General features: G+C 50.5%; 1 protein-coding gene across 1 annotated transcript in view; it reads left to right on the forward strand.

The window, feature by feature from the left end:
• The window catches only part of ZNF536 (zinc finger protein 536), a 443,484-nt gene that overhangs the window by 188,589 nt on the left and 241,099 nt on the right, over positions 1-13,796 (forward strand). The window contains exon 4 of the mRNA XM_061138921.1: positions 10,764-12,935. Within this exon, the coding sequence (XP_060994904.1) occupies positions 10,766-12,935 (2,170 nt within the window). The 5' untranslated portion in view covers positions 10,764-10,765. The remainder of the gene's footprint in view (positions 1-10,763; positions 12,936-13,796) is intronic.

Here is a 13,796-nt window from a genome sequence, read left to right on the forward strand (position 1 = left end):
CTGTTCATTCATTCATTCGTTCATTCCCTAATTCAATCATTTATACTTTTGGCAAATATTTATTGAGTGCATCCTCTGTGCCTGGCTCTGTGCTGGAGGTGCCCCAGTGAAGCCGATGGTCATGGTCCTTGTCCTCAGGGGGCTTCTGGTCAAGTGTACAAACAGAGCCAACCCAGTGTACAAGCCACTGTAAGGGGGAAAGAGTCAGCCAGGAGGAGCCCTGTGGAGACAGACAGGGCCCGGGACATCGAGGATGGCCTCCTGGGTGAGGTGACATTTAATTTACCCACAGAGGACAGGGCACAGGGCACAAGTGGACAGGGCAAGGAGAGTGTGCCAGACAGAGGGACTGAGACGCACATAAGGGCAGGAAGCCCCCTCATCTGCTCGCTCAGAAAAGGGAGTCCTCTCTCCCAATTCCAACAGGTTTGAACAAGAGTTGGCAGAGGGTGCTCCCTCCCAGGTGGCGTTAGCGGTAAAGAATCTGCCTGCCAACCCACTCCAGTACTCTTGCCTGGAGAATCCTGGTGAGCTACAGTCCATGGGGTCACACAAGGTAGGACACAATGAGTGACTTAGCATGCACACACACGCTCCGTCCTCAAGCACGTGTGAACTGCTGGAAATTCGTCCTCTTCCCTGGAGGCCACCTGCATGTGGCGCTGACACCCATTGCTGGGATAAGAGCCTGGCCCAGCCTTCCCTCCTCTCCCAGGAGTCTGGCTCGGCAGAAGCAGGCCAGGCAGCCTGGTGACCTGTCCAGGAGCTGGAGATGTTGAACTGGGGATCCCAAGGGCCACAAAGGAGTGAGGTCTGTCTTGGCCTTGGCTGGGGCCCGTCTACTGGTCTGAGCCCAGTGGTTGCAGGCGGCAGAGACCCCACTGGTGCGCCTGGATTTTTGCTCAGTAAGGATTGTGTGTACTTAGGAGATGATGTGTATCTGAGCTTATGTCTTCGACAGGTGCCCCTGTGAATGAATCTCCCTGGGCTGGCTTCTATGAATATTTCACAGTCAGGCCCTCTTTGATCACTCTTGCATATGTGCATTCTACATTATATTTAGTTTTTCACTGAATCAAATCTGAGGCGTCTGTGAAACAAAAATAAACTGTTCGACACGATATCATAGTCCAGAAGGGCTCAGATTTAAACGACTTTAATCAGGGGTGAAAGGGTGATGAGGTGCAGCTGAGCACCCTGCCCTCTGTGGGGCACCCTGTGGGTCCCAGTCCCCCAATTGTTCTTGGGCAGCAACTCTGTGCTAAGGCTGAGCAGGGAGCCAAGGTAGGTTAGTAGGGGATTAAATATCTAACTTCCTTTCATGATGAAGTCTGTTTAAAAAGGAAATGAGAAAGCCAGTGAGAGCAAAATAATCAATACACTTCATGACAACTGCTGGTATCTTTCTCAGTTTTGTGATATTTCAAAGTTAGGGCAGTCGCTAAAAGCTTATATATATAGTTTTAGTTGCTTTCCCTGATGGGGTGGACACAGTTCAGATAAATCAATTACAGCAAATTAGGGGATCATTTCCTTCCCAAATCATCCCATCTGGGAGGAATGGAAACACCACTTGATGGCTGAGATCCTAGGGGGAGAGGCCTGGGCTGTGACTCACAAAATGCTGTCCATTTTTGTGATACTCTAGACCATCTTCCTCTCCTGCAGTGTGATCATCAGAAGCTAGAGGACAGCTCCGAGTAGGACTGGGTCCTCCAGGAGCTACAGGCGGGGCTGAGAAGATGCTTACTCTCAGAAAGCCCCACAGCAGAAGAAATGTGACCTCTGATAACCGTGCAGTATGGCACCATCAATGTCTTAACCATTCCAGAGAAATAGCATGGGAGCTATGGGGATTGAGTGATCGCCTCCAGCCTGGGGCAAATCCAGGAAGGCTTCTTGGAGGAGGCAACATCAGGAAGGAGCATGGAAGGTAGATTTGGGCTGCCACCCTTGGAGAGGCTTGGGTGGGCTGCCAGGATTTTTGGAGTGATCCTTCTTCCACTTGTTTTGCTGTTACAAAGAGGAAGAGGGGAAACCAATGCCTTCTTCCAAACTCTTAAGTATCCTTTTCTGTCTAATGCATGGGTAACCCTCACCAAGGTGAGAACTTCAGCCCTTACATGTTTGGTTTGTGGTCCAGGAGTTTATTTTCACCTTCTATTTTTCTAAAAATAGAAGATTTTGAAGAATATTTATCTCCTCTGACCCACATTTGGTAGAAAACTGCTCATGTGTCACATTAGTGCTTTGAGGCATGTGTGTTATGTGATGACTCCAGTGGGGGCTTCTTGGGCCCCTGTTTTGCCCCAGATATAAACTCCATGCTCCATAGATTGACACTGAAGTCTGCGCTTGGCCACGCCCTCCCTGTCTTTCCCAAGAACATTCTATGCTGAGGCCCCATGTGGCACACACTGACCCCTCCGTCCCACACACCCTTCTTCCTCTTCTCTGCTTATTCCAGGCTCTTCCCAGGTGTTCTCCTCAGTGATCTTTCATCCCTTCTCCCCGCTGCATCCCTTCTCCACCTCTCCCAGCCTCAAAGCGTTATCGAGTCCTTGTTTCAGCACTGGACCCTGCTCTGTCGTCTCCACTCATTTGTTTCCCTTCCATGAGTGAGCTTCAAAGGCAAGACCTGGTCTTCTTGTATATCTCTATGTAGGCATTAAGGAGTGTTATTGAGTGATTGAGGTCCACTTTACAGATGTACCAAGAAAGTTGGCAATGAATGAGTCTTCATTAACCACTTTGATGTGCTTTGCATGTGCCTTGGTTATGTCCTTCAGCTCTCAGCATTTACTCTACTCCCAGATGAAGGTCCTTTCTGGATCATGAAGGCTGCTGTGGTCAGCTCCTGAGAAAGAGGTTACACAGGGCACAGTCCTCTGTTATTTAAATGCCACTTTCTCTCTCCTGCAAATCCATTTGCCTTCTCAAAATCCTGTGACGTGTGTAGGACAGTTAATACCAGTCCATTTTAGAGACAAAGAAACTGAGGCTCAGGCAGGTGCCCAAGGTCAAATTGATGTCAGTGGAAGAGCTGACAACTAGATGCATGTCAGTGGTCATTCCAGTGCTTTCTCTCTCCTTACTCCAGTCTATTGGGGGAATAACCCACCCGACGCAGGACAGGAGCAGGTGGACTAATGTATCTGCTCCTAGGGATCTTAAGAAACCAAGATAATATAAATAAGTGGTTATGTGACCCTCCCCCAACCAGCAATTGACAGATGTGGCATTTCTAGCCCCAAAGTGCCCTCCTGCACCCACCTCAGCATGCCAGCTCCCAGCGGTGCTTTCTTTGGAATATACTGCCTATTTCCACTCTGGGCACACGTGGTTGTGACAGCTCTGGTTCCTTGGCTTCCTTTGAGCTTTGCCGTGAGCTGAGGCTTCCTTTATTTCCACATGTTTCACAAAGGAAGGCGCTGGCATCTGCCAGCATCCAGCCTAGCAAGACGGAGCGTGGTGTGGACATCAAGGGAGCAGCCTTCCCTCCAGCATGTCTTGCTCGGGCTCTGGAGTCAGGCTTCCCAGCTGTGTGACGTTTTCAGGCTTACGTATTCTGAGCCTCAGTTTCCTCATTTTTTGTATTGGACTAGTATGGAGAATCCCAGGGACGGGGGAGCCTGGTGGGCTGCCGTCTATGGGGTCACACAGAGTCAGACATGACTGACGTGACTTAAGAGCAGCAGCAGCAGTATGGTACCTACCATCCCAGGTTCTGTAAAGCTAAATGAGATAAAGGTTGTGAAGTACCTAGCACAGTGCTGGTGCTGATGAAGTACTTAGCACAGTGCAGGCACTGATGCACGATGCTGCCATGAAGAGGAGAACGATGATGAGTATGAAGAAGATGATAAGGATTCGGATTCTGTGGCTGATGTAAGTGGTGATGATGAGTGGTGGCTGCAGTGAAGATGGTGATGATGGCAATTATTGCTATCTTCTTTGAGAGCTCTCGCTGCCTGACAAGTCCACAGTCTTAACAACTACCCCATACGAGGTTAGTTCCACCCCCTGTTTGCCTGGCTTTGTGTGGGGTGGGCAGATAGTGAGCCAGGAACTACTGGCAGAAGTCTGCTCTCCCAGAGGAGAGGACCAGGAGAGCCCTTGGTGGATGTTTTCCTTTCCCATCTGATGTGCTCATTATCTGAGTTCAGTTCTGGGCTAGTTTCAACCTATCCAAAAGCCAATATGCTGGAGAGACCTCTTGGCCTTGGAGAATTTTGAAATCATCCAAAGTCTTCAAAGAGAGGTGACATTTTTCTTCTTCTTCTAAGTCCTCCAACAATTGTCTCACCAACACTGAAACTGCCTGGGCTTCTGTGGGACCACTCAGTTCAGCCGAGTCCTGCTCCCCTTTACAGGCAGAGACCACCCTGACACTTTGGCCAACCTTCCACCCAGAAGGGAAGGTTGGGGAGTTTGACCATGCTCTCCAACTTGACTCTCCTGGTTACAGTCACCATACTTTGCAGTCCTATTTGAATATCATATTTTCATTAATAAATTCAGCAAGGATTTAACTGTTTCTGGCCCTGTCTCATAGCGTTGTCTACACATCAGTCAAAACAGAACAGGTCACCCGTGCTGCCCTCCTCTTTATCTATTAATCATCTGGCAAATAAACCACTCAGTATCCTGCCCACCTCAGTAATGTTTGTGATGTAATTTGTTTGGATGCCCAAATGTCACCAGCGTTGATTGTGAGAGATGAAAAAATGTACTTGCTCAGCATCGCAAGCTCTAGGCCAAAATGTAAGCATGAAATCTCTGGTTTATTTTTGTAATAATGTTTACAGCTGTTTAATGACCCTGAAAAGGTTCAGTAGTCTGGTGTTCTGTATTTCAGAACAGGAGTGTATTATGCTTATAACAACCTTGGTTAAACAGTTTGAGCTACAACAATTGGAAAAATGGTATTTAATAAGAAGCCATTGTATTCTAGGTGAAGTTGTCTTAATTACTGCTTATCTCAGGTGTTAAGAAAGCAAGGTGCATTGTGGGGAGGGGCCAAGGGTCATGTGCACCCCCCCAGGAAACAGGTCCACCTACTGCCAGAACTGCTTACTGGGACATGATTTGGGGGTAAAACCCACAATGGTGTTTGCAACTCTTCTTGTGAACCCAAGGCCCCTACCCCTTGCCCAGCCACTGGGGGTCTCCTGCAAGGTTTCTGAGGCAGTGCCTTTACCTCATTGATAAAAAAGGGAATATTTAGTTGTGCTTGGCTAGACAACAATATTTGATTTTTAAAAATCCAGTTGAAATGGTTATTTTGAAAGTCATTTTATTTCCCAGCTATTCTTTTTCATGGTATAAGGATAAAACTCCTTCATGCAACTTACTGGCAAGATCTATATTTTTTGGGCTATTCATAAGATTACTTTTTTTTTTTCTGTGCTAGCAAAATGAAACTGTGTTTTTGTGTAAAATTTATTTAGACTCCTAGCAGCTGGCATTTCTGGTGTCCTGATAGTTTCAAATTTCATTCTGAGTGAAAGATACAATTAGGTTTTCTATTGGAAGAGTTAAGTGAAAACTTTTGTCATTGATATCACAGGAAATAGTCTTGAAGGCAGAAATGCAAAATCAAAATAACTATTAGCACCATCAAAGGCAGCTGAATGGCTCACGGTACCTGCAATGATGGGGGTGAGGAGACAGAATGCATTTTGATAATCTGTGCATCCAGTGGTGGGTTTCATATGCTGAGAATACCCTCATCATGAAATTGCAGAGCTCAAGTAGAAACCTCTAGGCCTCAGAAGCTTTCAGCTGGGGCCCCTGCCTGTGTTCAGAGGGGGGCCTGGCATTTTCAGGTGAGGAATGCCATGGTGGCCAGGATTCAGGCCCGGGCCTGGGTCTTCCTTAATGCGGACAGTAGGGTTGAGTGCCCCCATGCCCCACCATGCCCCTGGGCTCAGGATAGGGTGGGATATGCAGGGTTTCCATGCCGGAGGGCTGACACACCCGAATCGACAGTTCACAGCGTCCCCTTCCCAGCCTCATCTGGCTGCCTGTCTACAGTTCAGTAAATTCCGTATCGTTTGGTTCCTTCCATTAGTCAGCCAGGGTTTACTGATCTTCCTGCTAAAGTTTGGGCTGGGGCCACAAGCTGACAGCTGGGCGAGCTGTCCTCCATGTTTAATAGTTTGTTTATTGCTTTATGATTGTGCTAAGGGTTTCCCTGCCGAGGTGAGAGGGTCAGATAGCTTACTGTATAGGTTCCTCAGAAGGTCCCAGCTGCCCATTTGCCTTCAGCCCGGGGTCATGGCCTACTCTGTACTGGCTCCTGGCATCTCAGTGTGGGTCCCTCAATGGCTGGAACACAGGGTGACGGCTCCAGAGCCAGGGGCTGGGGTGTGAAGGATGGGTTGGTACTCAGGATAAAGTGCTCCCAGGTTATTAGTGACCGTGTCGGGCAGCGCTGTCTGTGGATGTGTGTGTCTGCCCCCTTTGTCAGGACGGGGCAGTGTCTGCTGGGGACACTGACACGTGTTCCCTGCAGTTCTGGGAGGAAGCGCTGTGGTCCCAAAGGGAAGGCAGTCTCCCTGCGCTCGCTCCCTGAGGGCTGGGGAAAAGGAGACAGGCCACCTCCTGCCAGAACCACGAGCCCCTGGAGGCAGCCCCACCTCCCAGCCCCTGAGCTCTTAGGGCTGCTTTGGAGCCAACCCTTTATCAGTAGGATAAGTGATCCCTTAGTTTCCCAGGGATTTCTTGTATTTCTTGCTAGAGGAAATTCACTTAGGGGCTTGCTGCCCCTCCCCAAACACAGTCATATTCCTGTACACACACACTCACGTGCACACACACACACACACACACACACACACACACACACACCTATACACCTCGAATGCAAATTCTCTAAACTTTGAATTCAGTCTCTCTGGGGACTTTTCATTGCTTCCCTCTTACTGGTGGCTTTGCTTGCACTGGCCCCTTTGACCCAGAAGCCCTTGAGGGCAGTTACATAAAGGTCCCAGGCAAGCATTTATTGAATGAGTGAGATAAGGGGTAAATGAATTCCGGATGGGTGAAGTATCAAGGCTGGAGAAATTGGGGCTGACCCAGGTTTTGTGAGTCTCAGGCTGGGCCCGGGGCCAGCTCGTCCTGCCTTGGCTGCTTTGGCCCAGGGACAGCACACCAATTACCCCTTGCTCTTTCCAAGAACTCACACTCCCCTTTCTTGCTCTGAGTCTATCAGCTGGCATTGGTTGTGACTGTCCCATGGCTGCGTCTGCACCTGCTCATGGAATCACAGGGTGTCAGGTCTCACAGAGCATTCTGAGATGATGTCTGACCCTGCCATACCGTGGGGCTCAGCACCGTCTTTGCTGGGGCTCAATAGAGGAGCTGAGGGCCATAATCCTCAGAGCATCTCTTCCAGCTCTGCTGAAATTCTGGGTTCTCCCATGGATCCCAGGATAGATGATCAAGTTCTGAAGGACTTAATTGCTCTGTCTCCTAGTGCCAGCAGCTGGGCCATCAGAGGTGATCCAAGCCCAGATGGCCACCATGAGTACTTATAGTGAAAGTGCCGGTGCAGGGGCATGGTTCTCCCTTGGCTGCTTCTGGACCACCAGATTCTGGGTGGAAACCCAAGACCCTTCTGACTCTGACAGATTCAGATTGTTGGATGTTCAAGGACTTGTGCAAAAGCTGAATTTGATTTCCATGAAGTTGGAGTGGAAGTGTTTCTACTACAGGCTAGCCTTCGTTTATGGGCTGTGTTTATAGGGTCTGTTCGATCATTCATCCGTTCAGTTATAACGATCTGAACTTACAACGATCCAGCTCGGCTCTAGGCCCTGAGGCTTTATTTGTGGCCAAGGAAGACATGATCCTGCCTGCACATCTGCAAGAGGGTCAATAAGAAAACTGCCCCCCCTCCTGTGATAAGTGCCCTGAAGAAGAAAGTAAGATAACGGGGTAGAGAGAGGCTTTGGGGCTTAAGTTTTCTGTGACGAGGTGGACATGGAGGGTCTTTGTGAGAAGGGGATATGTAGTTGAGACTTGCATTAGGGGCTGGAGCCGCCAGTGCCTTATCATATTCTTGAATATTCTGTGGTCAACAATGGCACCTGAAGACTGGTTGCATAAAGGGTGTTTAACTTTGTTGACTGTTGGGGGGGGGCGGGTGGAAATAAATTGAGCATAATAAAAGAATTCCATATTCAAACCTAACTTGAAAACTCCTCAAGTTCAGTATTTGGCAAATTGAGCTGTTACGTCTACAGCATGACTGGGGGTGGGGGATGTGGTCTTCAACTTGATGCTGCTCATCCAATCTGATGTGCAGTCTTGCTGCATTGCACATTCAGCCTCCTCTCCCTCCTGCTTAACTGGCGTCAGTTCAGCAGCAGTAACCTGAAAATAGCCCGTCTTCCTGGATTCATGTCTTCTGAGCAGGCCAACTGGGCAGCCTCTGGCAGTGGGCCATCCGTGTTGGCTTTGGACTTTCTAAACTTCCCCAGAGCTGTTGGGTGGAATTCTGAGCACTCCCAAGTGGCTTTGGGGTTATGATCCGTGTTTGCTCAGGAGAGGAGCCAGAGCAGCTGGATGGGGCTCGAAGGTGGTGAAACGGCTCTAGACAGGGCCCTTCTCAGCCCCAGTCCCGCTTCAGCAACTTCTCACACTGGGCCTGCTCCTCCTTGCTGGTCAGCGGATGCCATGAGTGCTGGGGCTGGTCGGTCTTATCCACTCGTGCATCTTCAGTGCCAAGGACAGGGCCTGGCACATGGTGGAAACTCAGCAAGTCTACTGAATGAATGCAAGAAACCCCTTGAGAAATTACTCCTTTTTGACCAGGCTCCAAAATGAGCTTTTTTCTTTCTTCCTTCCTTTCTTCTTTTTATTTTATTTTTTGAGTACAGACTGCCACCAGAGACAAATTGAAAGCATTCTTTTACTCCAAGTGACCACGTGCTTGTCTGTGTGTGTGTGTGTAGTTGTTCACGGATAGTTGACCCTGCACCATGGTTGCAGTTTCTCTCCCTCCTGGAAATAAACCTCATGTCTTTTTCTTCTCCTCTCTTGCAAGACAGACTCACAGCCTCTGTCCTCTTGCCAAGGAAGTCAGGTCTCCCGTTGGAGAACCTCCATCCACACACAGTCTGCCTGGCGGGAAGCCCAGTAGGCAGCCGACCCCACCAGGGCTGAATGTGCTTCCTCCACAGTTGAGCTCTGTCCCCACACGTCCCCCTGGGGAACTGCTTGGCCCAGGAATCAGTCCTGGCTGGGGTTAAGCCGTACTTCTGGACCACCTGGCTGGCCAACACATCTAAACATTGGGATACAAAGGGGATGGATGTGTAATAACTGTTCCAGTGGCAGGAAACAAATTTGGACCCCTTCAAGTGGAAGACAGATCTGGAAATAGAAGGACCCCAGGCATGGATTCATTGCCTTTCAAAGTTGAGCTCCCCACATGCTCTGATATAGAGGGGACTATTCCTTCTGCCCCATCCCAGAACGATCTGTCTTTAGCAATTCTGCATAGGCTGCAAAGGGGCAGAGAGGACTATTAAAGACAATTATGCAGACCTGCTTTGAGTGTTAGTGTTTAACAAACAGCTTTGAGTTCTAATTTTCTGCAAAACACATACTGCAGGTACAATTTGTACTCATTACTGTATATTGGGAAAGTTATTAAAAACACTCAAACTTGGTTGAGACTTCCTATGGCATCTTCCCTGGATTTTAATTGGTTTTTATCCAGTTCTATAAAAGATCTCTTTAAGCCCAATCAAAGTCCCTGCTGCAGCTACCATGCCAGCTGAAGGACAGGGTAAGCCCACTCTGCGGTGGAAGTCTTTACCCCCTACCCAAATTTGAGCAGTCTCAACAATCCACTATGATTCCATCACGAGATAATTTATACTTCTTTTGATGGGCACGGTTACCAAATAACAAAATAACAGTGTTTCGTAACACAAGGGTTAAATCTTAATCTCTAAGGTTTGCAAAGCCGCTACTCGCAGTCTCCTTAAAATTTAATATACCTCGTTAATGCTTCCTTGCAAACACTGAAGGATTTTTATGATTATAATCATGTGTTACAGCACCTAGTACTGTTTCTAAGCAGCATACTAATCAGCTTAATGAGATATTACTGCACTTTTTGTTGACTAAAGCAAAATCCCTTTTATTGTTCTAAAGCCTGTCCTTTACTTTATTTTTTCCCAAAACATTATCTTGTTTTATTATGTACCAGTAAATATCGTGCCATTGGGTTGGATTTTTTTTTTTTTCTTTTGCCAAATCATAAAATAATCTCTTTCATCTCTGACTGGCGAATATATTGAATATAGTAACCAGAAACAAAAGTTCCAACTGAGTCAGTTTGGTCTTTCAGTTAAAGCCATTCTGCTCTGTGACAAACTCTGAACTGAACCAACAGGTGCAGGTGCTAAAGGGGGGAGAGGAGGAAAAGTTTAACACGTAGACCCCTGATTTGTTATTAGGTGTTGAAAGTGGTAAAACATTAATAATTTAAACGTGAATGAATAATTGCAGTCTGTAAATAGAAAATACAAGGAAGACGATCTATCGCCAAAACAAATTGGAGGAGCAATGCCATATTGCATAATTGGCATTTAATAATTCATTTTTTTATTATTGTTTTTGACTATAATTCCTTAGCATTATTATGTGTAGGTAAGGCATGCAATGCAAATTCCCCACCAGTTGATGCTGTTGATTCACTGTGCCACGGTACCTGGCACAGATCTGAACTCTTTCTTTATTTTCAGGGATGGAAGAAGCCAGTCTGTGCCTTGGAGTGTCCTCAGCGGCACCGGAAGCAGAGCCCCATCTGAGCGGCCCCGTCCTCAACGGCCAGTATGCCATGAGTCAGAAGTTGCACCAGATCACCTCCCAGCTCAGCCATGCTTTCCCCGAGCTACATCCGCGGCCCAACCCCGAGGAGAAGACCCCTGCGCCTCTCGACGAGAAGGCCCACGTGCCCATGAGTGGTCAGCCCATGGGCAGTCAGATGGCGCTCCTGGCCAACCAGCTGGGCCGGGACGTGGACACCAGCCTCAACGGGAGGGTGGATCTGCAGCAGTTCCTCAACGGTCAGAACCTGGGCATCATGTCCCAGATGAGCGACATCGAGGACGACGCCCGCAAAAACCGGAAGTACCCGTGCCCGCTCTGCGGCAAGCGCTTCCGCTTCAACAGCATCCTCTCCCTGCACATGCGCACTCACACCGGCGAGAAGCCCTTCAAGTGCCCGTACTGCGACCACCGGGCGGCGCAGAAAGGGAACCTCAAGATCCACCTGCGGACCCACAAGCTGGGCAACCTGGGGAAGGGGCGCGGGCGGGTGCGCGAGGAGAACCGCCTGCTGCACGAGCTGGAGGAGAGGGCCATCTTGCGGGACAAGCAGATGAAGAGCAGCCTGCTGCAGCCCCGGCCCGACCTGAAGCCCCTGGCGCATGCCCAGCAGGCCCCGCTGGCCGCCTGCAACCTGGCCCTGCCCACCAACCACAGCGTGCCGGACGTGGCCAACCCGGTGCCCTCGCCCAAGCCGGCCAGCGTACAAGAGGACGCGGTGGCGCCCGCCGCTGGCTTCCGCTGCACCTTCTGCAAGGGCAAGTTCAAGAAGCGGGAGGAGCTGGACCGCCACATCCGCATCTTGCACAAGCCCTACAAGTGCACGCTGTGTGACTTCGCCGCCTCGCAGGAGGAGGAGCTCATAAGCCACGTGGAGAAGGCCCACATCACGGCCGAGTCGGCCCAGGGCCAGGGCCCCAATGGCGGCGGGGAGCAGTCGGCCAACGAGTTCCGGTGCGAGGTGTGCGGGCAGGTGTTCAGCCAGGCGTGGTTCCTGAAGGGCCACATGCGGAAGCACAAGGACTCCTTCGAGCACTGCTGCCAGATCTGCGGCCGGCGCTTCAAAGAGCCCTGGTTCCTGAAGAACCACATGAAGGTCCACCTCAACAAGCTGTCCGTGAAGAACAAGTCCCCCAGCGACCCCGAGGTGCCTGTGCCCATGGGCGGCATGTCCCAGGAGGCCCATGCCAACCTGTACTCCAGGTATCTCTCCTGCCTGCAGAGCGGCTTCATGGCCGCAGACAAAGCCAGCCTGAGCGAGCCTAGCCAGCTCTACGGCAAAGGCGAGCTGCCCCTGAAGGAGAAGGAGATGGTGGGGAAGCTTCTGACCCCCATCTCCAGCATGGCCCACGGTGTCCCCGAGGGTGACAAGCACTCCCTCCTGGGATGCCTCAACCTGGTGCCACCGCTGAAATCCAGCTGCATCGAGCGGTTGCAGGCGGCCGCCAAAGCTGCCGAGATGGACCCCGTGAACAGCTACCAGGCTTGGCAGCTCATGGCCAGGGGCATGGCCATGGAACACGGCTTCTTGTCTAAAGAGCACCAGCTCCAGCGCAACCACGAAGACACTTTGGCAAACGCCGGAGTTCTGTTTGATAAGGAGAAGCGGGAGTACGTGTTAGTGGGAGCAGATGGCTCCAAGCAGAAAATGCCTGCTGATTTGGTTCACAGCACTAAAGTGGGCAATCAGAGAGACCTGCCAAATAAGCTCGACCCTTTAGAAGGCAGTCGGGATTTTTTGTCACACGGGCTCAACCAGGCTCTCGAGTATAACCTGCAGGGTCCCGGGAGCCTGAAGGACAAGCCGACCGAGTGCCCGGACTGCGGCCGAGTGTTCCGCACCTACCACCAGGTGGTCGTGCACTCCCGGGTCCACAAGAGGGACCGCAAGGGTGACGAGGACGGGCTGCACGGGGGCCCCGACGAGCGGCGTGGCTCGGGCAGCGACCAGGAGTCCCAGTCGGTGAGCCGCTCCACCACGCCCGGCTCCTCCAACGTCACCGAGGAGAGCGGGGTCGGAGGCGGGCTCTCGCAGACCGGGAGCGCCCAGGAGGACAGCCCGCACCCCTCCTCGCCGTCCTCCTCAGGTAGGTTGTTGGGGGAGATGGGGAACAGTGGCCGGAGCCAGGGCTCTCCCCGGGGACCTGATTCTGTGCTGGCCTCAGTGGGGAAGGGGCCTCGTTGCCCTCCAGGGTCAGCTCTGAGGTCACTGCGGCCTGGTGCTCATGCTTGTGGACCTTGCCTGTTGGCCCTGCCTTAAGAGAAGGCTGTCATTTCAACTCTGTGACCTTCCCTTGATCCCTGGCCACCAGGAAAGTAAGTCAGTCCTTCTCTGTGGTGGAGAGGTGGCCAGTTGGTATGTTTGCCACCGGGCATAGCCTATCTTGCCCCTAAGATTGCCTGGCCCCATTTCGTTCCCTGACCCCCATCTGCCATCACCTCAGGAACCCAGGAGCTACCGTTTGCCTCCATCCATGGATGTGATTGTGTAAGTTCAGACCTTCACGATCTATCCCCCCAGGTGTATGCCCATAATTGTCTCATTTGGGCCTTTCACTGTCTCTCCTTAGACCTAACGTGTCTCCAGTCCCCTTCCAAAAGTACAGCTCGGTTCACCTGCCAGGTGTCTATAGCCTGAAGAATCACACCATTCTCCTCTGATGGTTTGGAAAAGCACAGAGGTTTGAAACACAGATGCGCGACTTCATGTCTTAAATTGTACTGTGTTACACGGGCGATACAGCTTTGGGGTCTAAAATAGCAAAGCAGAAAATCTGTCATCAAAATGTCTGTGAAATGCTGAAGCTTCCTGGCCCAGTTTGAGGGGGAAAAAAAAGAAAAAAAAAAAAAATATCCCACTATCCTAAGACAGCTAAATTAAAATCACTACCTAACAGCAGGTAAGCTTGCTGCCTTCATCCATATTTCCAAAGCCCCTTACTAATGGA

Source organism: Dama dama, chromosome 4 (assembly GCF_033118175.1).
Source record: "Dama dama isolate Ldn47 chromosome 4, ASM3311817v1, whole genome shotgun sequence".
Lineage (NCBI taxonomy): Eukaryota > Metazoa > Chordata > Mammalia > Artiodactyla > Cervidae > Dama > Dama dama.